This window comes from Siphateles boraxobius, unplaced genomic scaffold (assembly GCF_051911475.1).
Source record: "Siphateles boraxobius isolate OS27281-9 unplaced genomic scaffold, OSU_SipBor_1 35, whole genome shotgun sequence".
In the NCBI taxonomy this organism is placed as follows: Eukaryota; Metazoa; Chordata; class Actinopteri; order Cypriniformes; family Leuciscidae; genus Siphateles; species Siphateles boraxobius.
The window spans coordinates 8,725,665-8,747,049 of NW_027508975.1; the positions used below are offsets into that span (position 1 = coordinate 8,725,665).

Sequence of the window (21,385 nt, forward strand, 5' to 3'; positions counted from 1 at the left end):
TGACTGGCCTAGTGTTTTGTACAAGTTCAATATAAGGTTCATGCAACAGAAGCGGATGTACCCGTGAGTCAACTAAAAAACAGCCCGGGAATCACTGAAGCTGGGTTCACATCGGGAGACTGTCATGACCCAACAGCCAACAAGCCAATCGATTAAACCTAACTAATACAATTGAGCTGCAAGAACAGCTCATGCAGGGCAAATTATATTATGCAATTACTATAAGAGAGGTAAAATCAACTATTTTGCCAATGCAAAAGTTTGGCAAACATCTCAGAGCAACAAGAAGGTCTGATAAAGAAGTTCAAATAAGGAAGAATCAAGATAATCTAGATACAGATTTACACTCCCTTTGTCAATAAACTTAAACAAAACTCTAACATGCAATAGAGAATTAATTGTTTATAAAGGGGGCTATACGAAACGCCTTATCAGCGAAAAGAGATAAAAACAACAATTATTGTTATGTAAAAGAGTGCTCAAACAGATGAGCTTCGCCATCATGTCTCCTAAACATTTTTCCACTTAAAGCGCTAATGTACAAACCAAGACTCATCAGAGCTGCTCATCTCTATATCAATATTGACATGTTCCAGGCGTGTATTTGCTGTAGTTCATTCATACCTGCTAAAACATGCTGTGTTCCAGATGTTAATCCTTTTCATGAGGAAAACAAATATTATAAGTGTCCTGCTCTTATGTAATCTAATCGTCGTTGTAATACACTACACAAGAGCTTAGCTTCATGATTCAAGTCTAGCCAGGATTGCAAACATAGAATGGACCCTAAACAGTGTGTAACAGTCAAGGATTCATTCATTATAGCAGACCTGTATTTGTATTTATTTATAAAACACCTTCCAGGCTACGCAGTAGCTCCAAAGTGCTGTACATTACAAATGATCTAAATCAAAACGGCTCTACAAAACAAATTATCGAGAACAAAAAAACAAGATAAACAAAAAAAAAGTACAACACCCACCCATTTAAAGAGTGACTTAAAATGCAAGAGAGAACAAGTGAGTCTTTAGACGAAAACTAAAAACATTTCATGTTGGGGAAGATATAACAAAAAAGGGTAGGTCGTTCCATAATCTCGGACCAGCAACAGCGAAAGCACGATCACCTTTGGATTTAAGACGTACTCGTGGGATAGTTTTAACATGAGCTTATTTGAGGATCTTAGTGATATATTTGCCTTATAAGGCTTAATGAGCTCCACCAAGTATTCTAGAGCCATACCATAAACTACTTTAAAAACATAGTAAAATCTTGTAATGACTCCTATATTGTACTGGTAACCAGCCCAACGAGGATAACAAAAGAGTGATTTGATGCGTCTTCTTTGCATTCATAAGCAATCTTACAGCAGCATTTTGAACTAACTGGAGACGTGCGAAATGTGAATGACAAGTCCCAAGGTAAATGGAATAGCAGTAATCTAACAGTGAGAAGATAAGAGGCATGAATTACTTTTTCCAAATCACATGCTGAGAGAATACATTTTAATAATTTGGCTATGAGATTTTTTTTTAAAAGCCGTTCCGAACCACCGTTTTTATCTGTTTATCAAACTTCAGCGAGGAATCAAAAATGACTCCCAAGTTTTTTACTTGACCCTGTAGGTAGCTGCCCCAAGGTCCCAAGTTATCATTTATAGTCTTATTACAAACTGTACAAAAGATGATAATTTGTGTTTTCTGTTAATTTAATTGGACAAAATTATCGACCATCCACGTTTTTACTTCCTCCAGACATTTAAGAAGTGTTACCCCTGAGTCATTACTATTTGACCTCAAAGGTACATAAATTTAACAGTCATCTGCAAATAGAGGGTAAAGGATACCGTATTTTTTTATTATTTTTTTATCGCTCCCATGGGAAGCATATACAGTGAAAACAAGACTGGACCCAAAATGGATCCTTGAGGGACCCCACAGTCAATAGATGCAGGAGATGAAAAATAATTCCCAAGCTTAAATGTAAACAATCTTTTCTCAAGTAAGAGGGAAACCGTTCCCTGAATTCCAACAAATTGAGTTTGGCGGTTCAGTAGGATGGAATGATCAATGGTATCAAAAGCTGCAGATAGATCTAAAAGAATTAAAGCCACATGATTACCATCATCGCCAAATAGCAAGAGGTAATTTACAACCCTTAAAAGTGCTGACTCCGTACTATGCCCACACCTGAAGCCAGATTGGAATTTATCCAAGATATTATTATTTGTTAAAAAAGTATTTAGTTGTCTGAATACAACTTTTTCTAATATCTTGGTTAGGCTGGGTAATTTCGATATTGGTCGATAATTTTTTAAATCATACGGATCCTGATTTTTTTAAAATAGGTTAAACTATAGCTTGCTTAAAACATACTGGCACAACTCCGTTTTTAGTTGTTTAATAACACTTCAATGCTAGGAGTGGGCAGTATGAGAGAAGACTAAGAGCGGTTCATAAACCCTTTATAATAGAATTAATAATGTGGACCGTGACGTCGCCCGGCATGGCGCAACCAGGGCCCTATTTTGGAGCCAGGCCAGGGGTTGGGGCTCGTATGTGAGTGCCTGGTTGCCGGGCCTCCCCCTAACAGTCTTCCATCAATGTCCTTTTATTCCATCATTTTCAGGTGTGGTCAACATCAACAAAGCATCAGACATCCACCTCAGTAACACATCTGAGAGAGGCAGAGCTTTTACATAACATAAGGTCACCAAAAAGGGAAAGTCAGGAGGAGGAGGATGTTGTATGATGTTGCAAGATACAGCAACAGCTTATCGAATGGCTCATCATTTATTAAATAATAGAGAGGTTGTCTGGCACAAGTCAGTAACCAACAGCCCTAAAGCTGAATGTAACAGTTTTGCTAATTGTTTCACCCGGACAACAGATCCACATATGACAGGCCTATTTTTTCTACTTACTTGCTACACACACACATACACACTGTATGTATGTATGTATGTATATATATATATGTATATATATATATATTATATATATATATATATATATATATATATATATATATATATATATATATATATATATATATATGTGTGTGTGTGTGTGTGTATTGCTTTTTCCTGCAGTAGTGCTAGTTTTAGGTAGGCTACTGTACCCTTATGCTTGCGTGCATGTAATTCACAAGCCGTGGAGGGTGTGACTGTGAGAACATCGAGTTCCTGCAGACGTCCTGAAACAGTGGAGGAACACAGGACTATTCTCTCTGCAGTTTTCTCTCCAGGCTTGTGACTCAGAAGGAATGAGGAGGAAAATGAGTTTGAGAGAGCAGTGATGGTGGAGGGAAAGTGACAAGAGACAGCAAACATCCTGACACACATACAGGCCTAAATCAATCCAGTCAGAAGCACAAGACTTGAACTAGACATGCATGAGAGAATTTTTATGGAGATCAGCTCTAAATCATTGTTTATTTTCAGATAGAGGAGATAATTCGTTTTATTGGTCATGCCTTGCATATCAGATATAAAAACTAGCCCTCAACCCCCAACAAACCCACTTTGGAGTGATATTTCATCTCCCTCGGTTCACATAATAATGATGCAGTTGCCTTCCTCTCTTGTGAGCTCTCTACTCTGTCTCACGCTATGCAAAACAATGAAGACACAGGCTACTGTTCGCTCAGCCCAGTTCACATGACATCACTGCTCCGAGGCAAATCCTGAGTTTGTTAAGCCTGTTCTCAAGGCCTGATTTAAGGATGAACAATATTCATAACCCTAACAATTTGTTACAATTGTTGCTCTTGATTTTCTTTATACGTTATGTGCATGCATAATTGAGACAATTTCTTTTAAATAGATACCATTAGCTAGTTTTGTAAATTGCCTCTGCCCAATAATTATGATTAGTTTAATTTAAAAATACACATTTGAATAATTTAGTAATAGCAGTAATAATAAAAAGGTGACTTATTCCATTTACAGATAATAATTGTTGTATAAAATTATTAATAAGAATAAGAATAATAATAAAAAATAACAATAATAATTATTGTTATTATATAATCTACTCGTATGTAATAACAATAAAAATTCACTAATTAAAATTATTTTTCTTTTTTTCTTTACTATATTATTTTCCTATGGTATTTGTACACCAGCACTATAAGTGAACCTGACTAAAGCAGCAAAAACAAAAGTCTCACCATTAAAAGGCATGTCCCAAGCACTTCATCAAAAAAGTACAGTAGCCTTGTTTGAAACGGTGTAGGCTAAGTTTTAAAATAAATTTTACACTCCTATGGCAAAAACTTTCCTTACCAAAAAAAAAATTATAATAAAAAATTATATTTATATTTCAAGCATTTCAAAACCATCATGGCGAACATTGTGCATCTTAAGTGTCGCAGCTGAAGGAAATAATCCATTATTTATCAGCTTTAAGGGTACTTTTACACGACAACGATATGCTTAAAACTGAAAAAATTTTCCTTTGAGTTTTACAGACGACACCATTGTCAAAACGATCTCCATTCACACGGATCCGTGAGAAGGACTTAAAAACGCTGTATTCTACTGCCAGGCTGTTAGATGGTGATGAATCAATATAGACTGAACACGTAAAACACATGACGTCATCGTCTTCAGAGATTCGCGTTTTTGTTGTTTACACAGAGACTGTTTTCAAATACTTGCAATTTGAAATACGTTTTCAAAATTTTGCGTTGCCGTTGTCGTGTAAATGAACGGCCAAAACGCATAAAAAGTTTTACGTTTTTTGTTGAAAACGGTGTCGTGTAGACAGCCCCAAAGATATCAGCCAAATCTTCTTATTGGGCCGATAAAGATAACATTAAAGGTGAAGTATTTGATGTTTAGCGGCATCTAGTGGTGAGGTGAGTGATGAATTGCAACCAACAAAAGTTACGGTGGCCGAGACAGCAGAGAGTAGCCAGTTCAGCAATGAGGTTTCTTTACAAGGATAAATTAAGAAATTATGTTTACTTAATTATTCAGTAAAACTATATGTTATTGCGAATATTATTGTTACTTGTTCGTCATTGTGTCAGTGTTTTATTCGCTGAACTAAGCTTGCTTCCTTGCACGAAGAGCAACATAGTAACGAAACGCGTTTGTCCGTTTAGGGCTACTGTAGAAACATGTTGGCGCATTTCAATGTAAGGGTAGCCGCGGTGTATGTAGATAGAAACTGCTCATTCTAATGCAATACAAATATAATTGTTCATTAAGTAAGGTCTTTATACACCACTGAAAACGTATTTTTCAAGGTAGTGACGAAACGCGCTCTGTAGTGCTGTTTGTTCGCTGTCGGCTACGAAGAAACATGAAGACACAATATGTCGACCCTCCATAGAAGGGGGTGCCCGCGGTCATGGAGATATAAATGTCTCATTCTAAGGTAAGGTTCATTATGCAAGGTCTTTATACACCACTGAAAACATAGTTATGGCTCTTATATTGCATTTCTGTCAAAAGATCAGAAATACTACACATTGCACCTTTATTTAAAAATAAATACATATCGGCAGATACCGATATGGTGGCCGATATATCGTGAATCCTTCTAGCAAACAGCATTGTGACAGTAACACGGCCTGTCAGACGCAGTTGGGTACCGCTCTCCTCCCCTTATTGAGTTAGCATGCCAGTGCCTTTACACACAGATGTGGGCAGCAGTCAGCTGTCTGCTGAAACATCGGCATGTGGCTTAGCACACACACAAGCACATGATGCGTGAAACCAATGTGTGCACAGCAGCATACATAAGAGGCCATGTGTTTCTGTAACCTCTTAACAATGTGCCACAAACAAACAGCATTCAAATTCTGAATATTTCTAGACTTTATCTGAATCATTCCAGAAACAATATTAGGAGGATGGTCAGCTGTGCCAAATCGTCCACAGCAGACCTCAATAGCACATAATCAATAGAACAGCTTGTACTGAGTCAAATCACATTATGCAAAAGGGAGGGGAGGTTTCCAAGTTATTTATTTATAGACGGCTGACCATATAAGACGGACCATCTAAACTACAGTGCAGATGAGAGTGAGACAAGATGAGACAGGTTCTTCATCACTGTTCATTCACACCAGTTATTATGTCTATTCACTAGGGGGTTTTTGTGCTGATCATCAGAGTGCACAATGGGAAGGGATTAACATTAAAACACAAGATGAATTTGACCAAGGTGACCAAGGTGAAAATCATTCATTAGTTTCAGCCTCAGACTCATGCTATTGATTAAGACATTAAAGTGATAGCTCACCCAAAAATTGTGTCATCATTTACTCACCCTCAAGTTGTTCTAAAACTGTATGAATTTCTGTCTTTGGCTTAACACAATATGGTAGTTGATGGGCCCCATTGACTTCCACAGTATGGGGGAAAAAATGGAAGTCAATGGGGCAATAGTAGTAACAATAGAATTTTTCATTTTAGGGTGACCTAACCCGTTTAAGCAGCAGCATTCTAACTAGATATCCATGTGCAAAAAAAAAAAAGTGTCATCAAAAGTATAGATTTTATGAGGCTATAGATTCTGAATATTTGAAACGGTTTCAATACTAACTTTCTGAAGTATCGATGCAGCTCATACTTTCCAACATTTTTGTGGACAGATGCTTACAGCATTTCTCTAAATATATTATGAGAAGAATTTGTAATCCTGCCCTGCTGTCAGAAACTTAGGGTCTCCCTGCAGGTTTCTGCCAAAATAAAAGTTCAAGGGTTTAACTCTTGGAAGTGGAGAAATTAAGACATAGTATAGTATACTACTGTAAATTACAACAATTAATATACTTATGAAATATTTATTTACAGTACAGTTGTATTATGGTAGTAATATACTTCTGACTTAAAATGTTAATATTATTATTATTATTATTATATAATCCCACTCGGAGTTATAGTTAATGAGAAAATACTTTTACTTGGCTATGGTCACAAGTAAATGAACTTGGATAATGGCCTTTAATCCGGCCAGTGAGGCAATTTGGCTATATTTGGCAATACCTGTGGTATTGAAAATGGTATCCAATACCAATATTTTTCTAGGTATTGTATCTAGGTTAAAAATTCCAGAATCATGACAACACTACATGGCAGTCAGAGTTTCACTTCCCGTCTAAACTGCCTTTCATGACCTATAAGCTAAAATGGACAGCTCAATCAAAAATCGGATTCTGCATTCATAAACTTCAAAAGACTTTACAAACCACTTAAAAGCGTTTCCTTAGCATCATCCCATTAATAGTGATTCATTCACCAGGTCCAGCAGTAGTAAAGACAAATTATACTATTTACATTGTATAATTTACAATTATACTATTTACAAATTATATAAACACTGGTAAATATCTGCTCATCCAAGATGAACTAAGCAAACATTTCAATGTGAAAAGTTAAATCTGAACTGTCTGTGTCGGTTTGACTTTCTCAGCGAGATCAGTGATGGTGGAGGGGAAAAGGCCACCCATGTGAACTGAGCTAACAGGAGTGAACAAAAAAACATCCTGCCACTTCTTCCACGCATATACATTGCAGCTCTATGAAAAAGAATATGAACAATAGGCCTGGTTTGACATCCCACCTCAACTGGTTAAACCCACTTTGGAGTGATATTTCATCCAACTCAGGACATACAAATTCATAGTAAGATGCAGTTGTTTTCCTTTCTCCTGAGCTCTATCCGTCTCTCACGTGACAAAACAATGAAGACACAAGCTACAGTTGTCGAAGCCCTTCTCACATGACATCACTGCTCCAAGGCAAAGTTTTCACCATTTCACCAGCATCATATGGAGATGAGCCACTCGAGAGGAGCAGAACAATGCCATTCTTCTCTAATTTACTTAACAGCCTCATGTCGAACTTTTGAAGATAAACTCAGGATTACTAACCACGCATTAGGAGCACATTCTGCAAGACCGCAAATGCCCAGGGGCCTCAACCAAACCTTGATAAACTTACAAGGTTGCTTCACAATCACATATGAATGAAACAAGTTGGGGGGAATGGCGGTTGAGCTCCAGGGTCCTATGGTCATTTTACCAACCCTGGATAACCTACTGTACATGAACAGGATGTGAAATTAACATCCACCGCTAACGCCAGCCAAATGTTGGAACTTTTCATTTAGTGGCAAATTACAGAGCAGTTTTTTTTTAGTTTTATAATTATAGCATCCATTGTCCAACTTAACTAAATGGTTTTTATCTCTATAAAAAGCAATATGACAGTAGGGGCTGTGCTGCGGTAGGCAAGTAATGTAATCGGTGTCCTGCCAAAAATCATATAACAAAGGTAACACTGACTACCACAGAAGCCTAACAGGGTGTCAAAATTATTTTGCCCATTATATTTAGTTGCTGATAAAATTGGGCATTCGCCAGTCACTCGTGGTGATATACGATATTATCGTAATAGAAATAATATGAAATAATAGTCAGAGTAAATTTATTTATTTTTTTAGTTTGCATGTGTTTTTTGTTGAATATCATATTTAATACATCAGGCTTTTATGCCTCATATGGTATGATGAAAGAAGAATATGGAGACTTGAGAAGGGAAAAAAAGACACTTGAGGAAGAAAAAAATCATGATTTATATTCAGATGCCCAAACTAAGTAAAAATATGCAATTTGGTGCAGTTGTTGTAGAACCGTGCGATTATTCAAAATTGAGTTTCATAAAACCGGTAATCGAAATTGAGTTTCAGTATCGATTTTGGCTTCCAACGATTATGAAAATATGATCATCAAGATAAAGCGATTATTGTGCCCCATTCCGTTCCTTTAAATGCTTAATTTTATGATCAAAGCTCTGTAGATTTCATTTTGACATTCAAAACATAATGCAATGCAATTCAATGATAATTGAGAGATGATAAATGATAATTGAGAACATCAATTAAACTTTGAGTTGCTTCAGTCCAGTAAGAATTTATCTTGAAATATAAAGTTTACGTAGTAAAAATCGGTAAAGATTTCAGAGCAAAAAGACACGTGTACAACAACCTGGAGGAGGAAGTTTTTATAATTATACTAAAATACTTTTTCCTTGCTAAAAAAAAGTATGAGCCATCAATCAGAGGGCAGAAGGCATGTGTACAACAGGTTTTTCAGGAAAGGTTTGATCATATTGCACCGATACTACTTTTTCCAGAATGAGTCCAATACCGACACTTTCATTTTAGGTACTTGTCGATACCAAGTACAGATGCCTGTATTTTCATTGCATTTGTAATTTTTACAAATATAGAGAAAACAAAACAATTATAATCATATTAGTTGGCTTAATTCATTTAGCAAAAATACACAGTGCTTTTCAGATTTTTCAGGTACGTCTTACAATAGTTTCAGGTACGCTTCAGAAATTGAATAAAGTAATCACATGTTAAATAACACTTTACTGTATAAATTAAATATAGATTAATCCTTAATTAAGTTACAAAAGTTATTCAGTCTAGAACAGAGAGTGATTTCCTTGTCTATTGTTGTTTGATTAAAATTAAAAACACAGATGGCAGCAGGAATATTAGGCTGCTGTCACTTTAAGACAATGTACTGATGATCCAATCCACGGATACACATTTGTTTTCTCTCAACTGTTTACGTTCACTTAAACAACTATGCCTACTGGAATAATCGCCAAGACGGCCACTTTGACAGTTATGAATGAATTTGTCCGTTCGAGTGCAAGACAACGCTTTCTGGGTGTGCGCTTCTGGTGTTTGTGCAAAGGAAACCTCTCACAAAGCATGCATGTATTGAATGGAGTTCTCTTCCGTGTCTTCTTGCGCTTAAATATTGAAATTGTTTTAATATTTAAAAAGTTTGACTTTCTTTGCAATTGACACATCCGACCGAACTGCAAACTTTACAATGATGTCTGTAAAAAAGAGATGTGCTCGATAAGCTCACGCTCAATCCACTCTGTGTTTCACTCATCAGCTCGGGCACTGCAGCTATAGCCTATAGGCGTAATTATTTAATTTGTTTAACTTTCTATTAATTTACTTCATAGGCATCCTTCTCTCGGTTTGCTCTGTTGTTGGTATTACCTTGTCACAAACACTGTACTTAACACGCTGCGTTGTATCAGCTTTTTGGTATCGGAGCATTTTAATGACTACCAGTACACGAGCGCAGTATCATGCATCCCTAATATTGACAATTTAGAGGCCTTAGGGTTTATAGGGTTAAAAATGTTGCAATATACTTAGCATTGCGATAACATATATTTTTATATATTGCCTGGAGTAAATGCCCAGAAAAATAAATCCAAATAAACTATAAATTTGCTTTAAACGTAAGAACATAGAACTGTATTTAACCCTCTGGGGACGGATTGGGCGGTACCGCCCAAAATGGCATACTTTTACAAATGTATAATTATCTTAAAAACTATTAATGATAGAGAGGTGCGGTCTTTTTAGCTGTCTTCCTCAGATTCCGCTGTAAACAGTGATAACAAACTTACCCGGCTTGTATACACACTTCCTTGTTGCGCAATACCACTTCGTCAAAGGCCAATGAAATCAATGTTGTTTGTCAGATTCACGAGCAACAACCAATGGAAAAATTGCCAATGGAGGAATATTTTCTTACCCAATCAGAGGAAGGTTACCATGACGTATTCTAGCAAATCGGAGGACTCTGTAGCCTTGCAAGGGGTGGTACTATATACTATTACGCAAACAGCGTTGAGTGGCAGAGACAACAGAAAGCAAACGGACGCGTCGAGTATAAACAAGGCTTTACCGAGCGAGAGCGCACAGAGATATGAGAGAGAGACAGAACAATTATAATATACACATACAATTTTAGCATTATTTATTGTTTTAGCACTTTTATGATGGCAAGCAGTATACAATTTACGGTGGAACAAGCTCTGGAACAATTACTGGAGAGTGACGAGGAGAAAGCATTGCTTAGAAAATTCTAAGCATTCCTAAGAAAAACGCCTGGGACTATTTGTAAATAAAGTTAAATTTTTCATTGTTCTTTACACATTTTATTTAACAATTACACATGTCTGTCAAGCAAAGGCTTTGACAAATATATTTTTTGTTCAAAAACTGTTCACTATTGTTGTGTGATGTGTGATTTACAGAAAAATAAATGCCAAAAATCAAATTTCCGTTTTTGAAATTCTCTAGTTTATGGTACATTTTCACTCATACTTCCTTTATAAACATATTACATGTGTGCTTATGTTAGCTTAGGGTCTTCTGAATCCATAGATACCAAACACATAGTGTTCCATCTCCATTACATATAGTTTATAAGCCCAAATGTAAAAATAGAGAAAACGGACCAAAAAGAGCTTAGTCCCCAGAGGGTTAAGGGGCATTTAAGGACTGTTTCCCAGGAATATTTGGAACTTAAAGTACAGAAAAACATCCACTCAGCACTAGACTGGCACAGAGATGAACCGCTGAAGGCAAAAGAATGGACAACAAAAAAAAACACTATGAGAAAGTGAATGAAAGGGAAAGCAAACAGTTACATAATGATCTGGGCTACATCCAGAACCCTACAGCAAGGTGGACATTTGCTTCCCTCCGACGAGCCCTCTGACTCACTGTCCCATACACAGACTGACAGGAGGACGACTTGTGTTACTGTTCCAATGTAAAATTGTTCCTACTGCCTCAACTCTCTCTGAATGGAAAAATTAAAGGAAAATCTATTCTGTGATGTTAAAAAAAAACGTATCAATCCCAAACTTTTTAATCTGTAGCGCATGATGTCTAAAAATGTCTAAGAGTAGTTATGTAGCTGCTATCGCTCTCAGTAAGATAGAGATAGACTGCAAAGAAAGAAACGTCATATGCACTTTCTGTAGTCTTGTGTAGTCGTTGTGTAGTCTGTAAGGATGCACCGAAATTTCGGCGGCCAAAAATGCCATTTTCAGCTTTTGGCTGAAAGAGAAAAAAAGACTGAAAATATAGGACGAAAACATATGCCGCTCTACACATCCGTGTTCAGCACTCAGGTTTCACTCTCTCGCAGCCTTGTGAGCGGCTCACCTTCTCAAGAAGCACAAATAATTTTGTAATTTAAAAATTTTCATTTTTAAATTTCTGGTTTCGCTCCAGACTCCATCTAGACTACGCTTCTTCTGAAACCTAAAACCATTAGTCTCACTCTGCTGTTCACAGCCCTTGAAGTCCTCTTGGAAAGGATGTGGTAACTTTATAAGGTTGACTCATGGCAAATCTCATCAGACAAAGCGATTCAGCAGTTTAGTCAACCACTAAGGGACAGAAGCCACAGAAGCGACAGGTTAAGGATGCACAAAACCAATTTTTTTAAACTAAACTGTGGATTATATCAAAGCATTCCGGTTAGGGATATTTAAGTGTTTGTTTAATTTTAGTAACCCTCAGAGGTTACTGCAAAGATACTTCTAGTCAGTAGGATGTCTAAAGTGGACTATCGGAATAAAGTATTACCGGTAATCTTCCAGAAGGCACAAGACAATATGTTGAATAAGAGAACAACTTGTTTTTTGATGCTTATTACGTGTCTGAAAAGTGACGATTGTGCGTAAATTGGCTCCAAATGCGAATGGGAAAATTTAAAATAGCGTTGTGCGTCAAGGCTGTGTGTGACCGGGCCAAAGTACTCACACATTCTATCTCATCCTTACACACAAACACACTCACACAGTCAGCTGAGGAAGGAAAGTTATGCGGCGAGGTGAAAGAAACAGGCTTTGTGCAAAGAATAAGAAAACCTCCGGAGAATAAACCACAAGAGCATCAAGCTCACAGCTAAAAAAAACAAATTCCCCGAACCCACACAACTAAAAAAGAGAAAGCAAAAGTGAGAAAAGGGGTTTTTGAGAGGTGAATTGTTTAAAAAAAAAAAACTCAGACACTGAAGGGGAAGATGTAATGGGAATTTACTTGAGTCTCAACAGGTGATTTACAGACCATCAACATTCCTCCTCATCTAAAGCCTGTCTAACAGCGGGCTCTCTCTCGAGACCAGAACCACAGACAGATAGTATGACCTGCAGCTTGAAGAAACTCTCATTAAGAGGTCTGATAATCCCACTTTAGCCACCGAACTAGATCTAGGGTCTAATCCTCTTTGTCTGTGCACCTTGGCGGAGGAAACATGGTGATCTTTACAAGTTTTCATTAAGCTGCCAAGATATCTATTGGTCAAAATGGACTGTGTCTTTCACCCTTCAGATCATGTAGATCAAAAAAAGCTTTAATGATCAGTTGGCAGATGCACATCAGTGAATAATGGAAGCACTTGGAAACCCAGTCTGATTTTGATGGAGCGGGTTTGTTTTTAGCTGAAAGACCCTGGTGAGAAGCCAAGGCATCTAAATGTGATTACTATTCTCCTATTTATAAAGCAATTGAGTCCTGCCAATAGTACTGAGTTAATGGGGAAAAACTGGGTCAGCTTCGCCTCTATCTGTCTGGAGAACTGCCAAAGACCAGAGTGGACCGGATGAAGCCCAACCGAGAGCACTTCCTAAAATCAATACCATTTTGGGCATGGATCGATATGATTCGCTATTGACTTATCAACTTTATGGATAAGGTAAAAATTGACAAATATCTTTGAGAGACAGATTATGGCTGTCTGCGAACGGAAAGCATTGAAAATGTTGCATAACATCTTGCCTACCAAGATGCCTCCATCTGATTGGTTTTTAAGGGCAGAACAGATGTGACCTTCGCTTCCTATGATATCTGGGTGAATGACACAAGGCCAGTGTTGTTAACTAAAACCAAAAAACTATTACATTCATTAATTGAAATAAAGCTGAAATTGACATTACAACTGAAATTACAACTAAAAAATGAAAAATAAATTAAAGCTAAATAACGTTTAAAAAATTACTTATAAAAATGACAAAAGAACATAAACTGACTAAAACTTAAATTAAAATAGAAAATATACACAAAGTTATTATTCAAAATATAAATAAATACTATGATAGTAGTACACCGCACAGGGATTCTTTTTGTCCAATCTATTATTAGAATTGAAATATTATAAGAAAAAAAATAGGTATATTTCAAAACTTGATTACATAATGATTAAGATGTGTGTTCAACCACATAATATTAAAGTCATTAGGCCTACATTTTTCTTGAAAATGCCAAACAAATACAAAACCACATGCATGGGGAAAAAAAGAAGTAAATTTCTAAGAACTTGACGTGTTTTAAACTAGATTTTTCCTTGTATCGATGTTCACATTTGTCATGGACTCTTTTACTAAGAAACAAGCACAGCAATACAAATGTCACTTTTTCATCTGTAAAGCTCACTTAAATCTGTAGTAGACCATTAGGGGTGACATGATGCCTTAGGTGGCCTGTCTGAAACCAGATTCCTTAGGAGATATGGTCATGCAAAAACACTACTGTTAAGTCGCTGACGGACAGGGCAGTAAGTTTGAAACACACACAGCCAGATGGGGCTGTGGATGTGGCGTGTCTGTGACGAGCAGCAGAATACTTTGTTCAGTTAGCGTCGATGCAGCGCTTAACTTGCCCATGAGGGTGAGGTCTTAAACATGCATACTGCAACATCACATGATCGCTGAGAGAGAGGTGCAGTCAAGCAGAACAGAGCACACACACACCCTCTCATTACTGCCCTAAAACAGGGTAGGCTTTATGAAAAGCTTTGATCACACTGAGTGTACATATGAAACATTATGTACAAACGAAGATCCTGTCATAATTTACTCACCCTCATGTCGTTCCAAACCTGTACGACTTTCTTTTTTCTGTGGAACACAAAAGGTTTTTAAGCTTCAAAAAGGAAGTTTCCACTATAAAAGTCTTCTGAAGCCATACAAATTAAACAAATGGAAGGTAGTTTCCGCCACTGAATAAAAAAAAAAAAAGGTAAGAGCAACTTTTTATCTAGCAATTCTGACTTTCTTTCCCTCAGAATTGCAAGATATAAACTTGCAATTGCGGTATATTATCTCAAATCTCCCCTGATGGTAATTGAGTGGGAAAGAGAGTGCAGTGCGTTATTCAAAATTTCTCCTTTTGTGTTCCACATACGAAAAGAAGTCACACAATTTTAAACAACATGAGGGTGAATAAATGATGGCTTAATTTTCTTCATTATGCAAGGCTGATGTGAATCGCTTGCATCCTAATAGAGCAGAAGCGTTTACTCGCTGATCGGTCTCGATCACATCTATGAGATCCAGTGACAAGTGCTTGAATTCAGCAAAGAACATGTATGACTACAAATAGCAAAGAAACTATAGTTACATTTTACCTTAGTAGTGATGTGCTATATGGGTGGTTTTACCTATGGTTATCATGATCTAAATGTATGATACTATGGATAATGGTTAATTGTAATAAAATGAGAGTCCTAACTTAAACAGTCATAACATTTTATCACGATCATTTTTTTGGCCATATCACCCAGCCATTGTCACACGGTCTATGAATGTTTTATGTTTACAAAATTTCTTATCTTTGATGTATATCAACTCTATCATGAAAAAAAAAGAAGTTTGTGTGCAGAGGAGGCAGGGCCCTGCTGTTCTGCTCTTTGAATATCCTCCTATTCACAGTCACGAGTTTACCGTCTAGTGCTCTGTTGATAATCTCGTTCAGAGATGGGCGCATGTGTTTATTTTTTGTTTGGAAGTCTGTGCGTGTGTGGCTGTGTGGGCGCATGCTTGCATGTTCGTATCCCCTCTGTGGACCCATCTGTTAACTGAGGGCATTTTAAAATCGATCACATTTAGCCAACAAATCTTACTTCAACATTTTTAGCATACACACAGTCCTATTTGCACAGCACTGTCATCTTTACTAAATAGGAAGGCAGTACAAATGTCTTGCCCTGTTCCGAGTCGGGCAGCAAGAGATATCTTGGTGCTGAAAAGCTTGGGAAAACTATTTCCAAATGTATTACAGCAAAGCTTTGGCTACTTCCCAGAGTGGCAGGGAGCTTTAGGGAAACTTTGAGGCAGGCCGAGATCCACATAGTTGTCACGCCAACAAAGAACTAACAGCTAATGAATACCATCAAGACAATGAGGTTCCCACAGACACAAATACTCCTGAAAACCACTCACACCTAAATCTACCTGGCAAACATCCACACCACGGACAGAGTGACCACCACCAGAGTCAGCAAAGAACACTGCACCTAGAAACCCTCAGAAACCAAACATACAAAGACGAATACTAGCTTTTTACTCCGGATGGTTTGTACAGCTGATGCCCTTTACCAAATATAGCAACAGAATGACTCATTTTTCTCAAAAGTCAAACCAGTCTGGCACCTCAACAAAAGTAAATAAGATGACTCACCTCTATTGATGAACTGGGCGGTTCTATGTGTTTATCTGTAATGGGGAAAAGAAAAAAAAAAGAGAAACGAATCAAATATATAATATCTGACTAATCCATTTTTTTAAATCACATAACTCAAAATATTTACATTTCATGTACGTTACAATTTCCTGATATATCAATGAACTTGACAATAGGATATAATCTAGAACTAGATTTTTTTCATTTCTGGGTTCTTGCAAATGAATAAAGCAGTTAGGTGACTAAGTATGCTTAGAAACAATTTGTTTTACATTTGTTGCAAAATAAAATATGCATATCTAAACAAATATTTGAGTGGTTTGAGAGCAGGGGGAGATTATGTTGTTCGCAGTGGCTCATGTAAGTGGGCGGGCACTAAAGAGTTATTTTGGTGCAAATTGTTTGTTTTGATTCTCTGATTGGTGGAGATTCTCTGAAGAATCATGGGTAATGTAGTTTTTCACCAGGTATTATGCTGTTGAACACAATTAAAAAAAATAAGCTGAAATGCAGGCTGGTGGCTTTAACAAAAGCACACATAATCGATTAGCAACCTCATAGCTTACAGTAGGTCTGTTTTTAAAGGTTTATAGGTTATCATTAAAAATAAGCTCCCTATGAAGAAAATTAACAGGATTTTTACTTCCAGAATCGGCGACTGTTGCACTCTATTGTATTGCCAAGGTGTTCACGGAGAATGCTAATAAATTGCTAGATAGTTAATAGGTTGATATGGATGGTTTCTTATTGGTCAAAAGAGCCCACCCTCAAATTTATAATATAATATGACTCGGGTCCTTCTATCAATGCAGGTCTATGGGTTTAGTTTTGTTGCACGTTTTTCATACAACAGCCAAAAATGATAAAAGTAATTAGCACAAGATCATTTTGATGAATTTCCAAAGCACAAATGATGCAGGACGAGATAGTTTAATACTTACAGTTATGGAATAATAATAAAGATGCTGTTTAATAATGATGCTCACTAAGGCCAGCATCTTTCTAGAGAAGTGGTGTACAGGTTGAAACCATGAATACATTTAATAGAAGTGAAATTGACCATGAAAAGCCCCCTCCCCCATTTCTATATTACAGAGAGGGACCCAGGGGTTCACCTCAGACAACCTTCACATTAAATATTTAACACAAATCTATAGGAGTCAGACAGAGATGCAATTTTGTGCCAGTTGAGCCTTAAATACACTACAATGGGCTTAGAAGCATAATGTCTGTTTTAGCCCTTCCTTTAGTGGCACTGGAGGTATAAGGTTACAGTGTTAAAAGAAAGAGCCTCCTCTGGGATTGGCCGAGACCCAGAGTTCACTGCTGCCACTAATGAATGAACCCAGTGTCATTGCAACGGCCACTTTCAACAACTGAAAATCAAATATAACTGAAAATAAATTTCCAAAGGAGTCTGAATTTAAACCCTCATAGAGTCCAACATACACCATCCTGACAGGAAGAAGGCATTTTTCAAGAGGTTCTTTTGTATTTAGTGCAATAGGATGCCATTTACATTGTTGTATGAAACAGACGAGTACTGTAATATTATCTTTCTATAAAGATGAAAGGAGAATCACTGAAAATAATTTAATGCTGTACATTGTGCCCTGGTTAACATGGAAATCAATTCACAAGGGTGTTTGACTCAGGAGGATAGTAGCCTAACAAACTAAAATTGGGACAAAAGGGCAAAGTAAACCAATCCAGCTGTGACTATGACTGTTTATTTAAATAAATATAATATTCATTTATTTTTCAGGAGATGAGTAGGGCAGTTCATTTAAAAATAAAAAAGTATATTACTAATATTGTTATGTTTGTATATTCATATTTTTCAGTAGACAATATTAACAACATCTGTGACAAATCTGCACAATATTCTGATGCATTTGATGCAATCCAAACACCTTGTAAGGACAGAGAGTGAAAGCTTTATCTATCTCAGATTAACCTATATCTTTGATTTAGGCTTCTCAGGAGCTTCAGCTCTACACTTCCATATTTAATTTTTCTAGTTGGGATACATGCTGTTCCCAGGGCGGTAACAACTATGAATCACTATGTAGCTTTAGCAAGCAAAGAAAACAGAAAAAGGAGACATAAACATAAATGAAGCATTTTCTGGAGCTTGGAGACTTTTCAAATCACATCTTGGCTCTAAAACTGTTTTATTCCATTTGAGAGACAGATCTATTCATCAGGGATAGATCATGACTGAAACTGGCAGGTTCACAGTCTGATATCACTGGTCAGTCAGCGTAATTTGAACGTACCCACATTTGCCAGGACAGCAAACTTCCCCAGGAGAGCAGAATTCAGCAGACCGTCATATTACATAAGCATTGATTTTCCTGCCTGATAAGGACCATCTGATCTAGTTACTTGCTTGTCATTTGGCACTTTACACTTCTATACTTAAGGCAGAAGACTTATGTTTTTTCTTAACAACCATAAAAAAAAGGTTGCATATACATGGTCATGGACTATATGGTGCTAAATGCAGGTCAGTCACAGGCTAGTACTCTAATTTAATGAGAATAAGCAGGAGACACCTATGGAAAAGTCTTTTAGATTAAGGTAAAAGCCATTTAAAACATAAAAAACACTCAAATAACTGCTGAACCCCATGTTTAAACCCTTGTTAGGGAGATGGAAGGATTGAGACATTCATCCCAATAATTATACTTATGAACGGCAGTCAAATTAACTCCCAAAGGAGAAACAGAGATGGAAGCCAAATCCAAAACCCTCAGGCGAAAGAACCCAAATGAGATAATGGCTGAGAATTTAATTATACTACTTCTGTCTGAGAAATCCCTCTATCAAATTCGATTAAATTTTGGTTAATTGAAAACAGTTATTATTCAAAGCACTATACTATTTTTTTCCTCAAATATATTGATTTAAAATACATTGCAGTTAATCTGATTGTATATTTTAATTTACAATTGATTAATATTATTAGCCTAGAACATTCAATGTGCTAAATATGAGTGAGAGTCTAAAATCAGATGCAGGCCTAGCTACATTTAACAAATTAAATGTTGTAGCTAATTGTGCATCCTGAACAATACATAAATAGGCCTACGCCTATTGAATTCGCCTATGTTGAATCAATATGGTAAGTATGCATATCACAGGAGTACTAGGCCAAAGATCAGGTCCCTTTTGTTGGCCCATGCCTAAAGGTGTTTATGGATGAATCCATCACATGGCCCCATTGTTTACAATGGCTCGATGTTCGATACGATATAACCGCTATTATGTAAATGGTTTGTATTGCAATGAATAAGATAATAAATCAAATCAAAGCTTACAATATTTATATATAGCCTATATCCAAATATCGACCTATTTTTAAAGTCTCGAATAAAACAGGTAAAATAATTGATGTACAGTTAGAATTGAGGTCTTAGCCTAGGTACATCCCTAAATCTGTCTAAAAAATTAAAATGGCCTCCATTAATCATAATATCGCTTATATTTAGCAATGTGTCAAAGCAAAGCCGTTGTTCGGTTGGCTTCATGCTGCGCCATTTACTTTGACTTCTCATGTAAACATTATGATTTACCTGGACTGCTCTGTTGATACAATTTAACAGTCCCGTCCTTCCGAATCCTCACATCTCCAGGACCCGCAATCCGTCCAGGTGGACTCACACCTTTCTCTTTCCGTCTCTGTTTTTGAGTTAACCACCTGCAGCACTGATAACACACGGCCCAGGCTTGCTCCTCATTGATCGGTTGACTGTACAGTGTTAAAATCTCCTCCAAACACAATTCATCTTCCCCGTCCGTACAATCCATACTGATGTCTTCAGTTTTCGCTCCATCTCCGGGATCCTGGAGAGCCGACGGTGAGATTAACATTCCTTCGTCAGTCATTCTTCTTCTCCAGGCTTCCGGGGAGACGAAATGACTGTATGTTGAGATGCTAAAGAGACCGAAAAGGTATGTTTACGTTAGGTCAGTCATCTAGAAGGACCGCGCGTGTCCAGCTCTGAAGCCTGTGTCGATAGTTCTGAGCTCGAGCTCCTGCTGCTTTTCGACTCTGAGAGGCGCTCATATGGCTTTTCCGCATGGTCTCAGAGTCAGTCATGTCTTCAGTCACTTTACTGACAATAGGCTACAAACTATTAGAGAAGATTGCTTCGTCTTAAATTGCAATTTTTCCCAGATTATATAATATATAAGAACTTAAGAATTAAACAGGCCTACCCCTTTAGAAAATTGTTTACAATGTCTTGTTAAAGTCGGCATGAAATTGATTGTCTTTTTTTTCCTTTTGCGACGTAGCTAGCCTATATCTGAGTGTAGGCTAATGGCTTTTTGAACAAGAACATTTTTAGAACTGAACTGATTTTGTCCATCAGGAATTCCCTTTGCAATTGCTGCGATCTCATATGAGTGACATGCTTAAACTGGTGTCCCGCACGATCGCAACAATAAACACGTCATCATTAGAGAAGTCTGCAAGAAGAGGAAAAAAGTTATTTTTGATTAAAATCTTCATAAAATAGAAGTTGTGTTAGTCTTGATAAAAAAGTTTTTCAATTCAATTAAATTTAACATAGGCCTATATCCAACTGAAATGGCTTCTCGAACAAGAAAAAATGTAGGGAAGGCCTTTATTGTGTCCATCGGTAGCCCATTGCTGCTGTGGTAGCTATACCATCTTGTTCGACTTTGAACCGGCGCTACACAGACCGATCTGTGAATGACATCAAAGTTGGCTACCGAGAGCGAATAGAGAGTAGATGGATGGTTTTTTGAATTGAACTCGCGACGTATTTGATGTCACAAACCGATCGGTCCATGCCGCGCCGTTTCAAGTCGAACAAGCTGTCTCGCCCTCACGCCATTAAACACGTCATCAGAGAAAAGATCCCATTGCAAAGAGATAAAGTTAGTTTGATTCAAGTTTATGAGGGCACACTATTTAAAAAAAAAAGAGAGAGATGTGCACCCATATATCATATGGTTACTTTTAGAACAAACATCAGAAAATGATAGTTTTAATCTAGCCTACATTTGGATAAAAATGTTAAATTTAAATA

The 21,385-nt window shown here is 37.0% G+C and overlaps 1 protein-coding gene across 8 annotated transcripts in view; it reads right to left on the reverse strand.

Moving 5' to 3' along the window:
- Positions 1 to 20,381, reverse strand: part of spire1a (spire-type actin nucleation factor 1a) — a 49,025-nt gene extending 28,644 nt beyond the window's left edge. For 4 of the 8 annotated variants that reach the window (XM_077196230.1, XM_077196229.1, XM_077196226.1 and 1 more), the window contains exons 1-2: positions 19,901 to 20,358; positions 16,320 to 16,354 (exon numbers count right to left, since the gene is read on the reverse strand). In XM_077196230.1, the coding sequence (XP_077052345.1) occupies positions 16,320 to 16,354; positions 19,901 to 20,213 (348 nt within the window). In that variant the 5' untranslated portion in view covers positions 20,214 to 20,358. Of the gene's footprint in view, positions 1 to 16,319; positions 16,355 to 19,900 lie in introns of all 8 variants that reach the window. The other 4 variants (XM_077196225.1, XM_077196224.1, XM_077196223.1 and 1 more) reach the window with 2 other exon arrangements.
- Between the last annotated feature and the right edge of the window lie 1,004 nt (positions 20,382 to 21,385).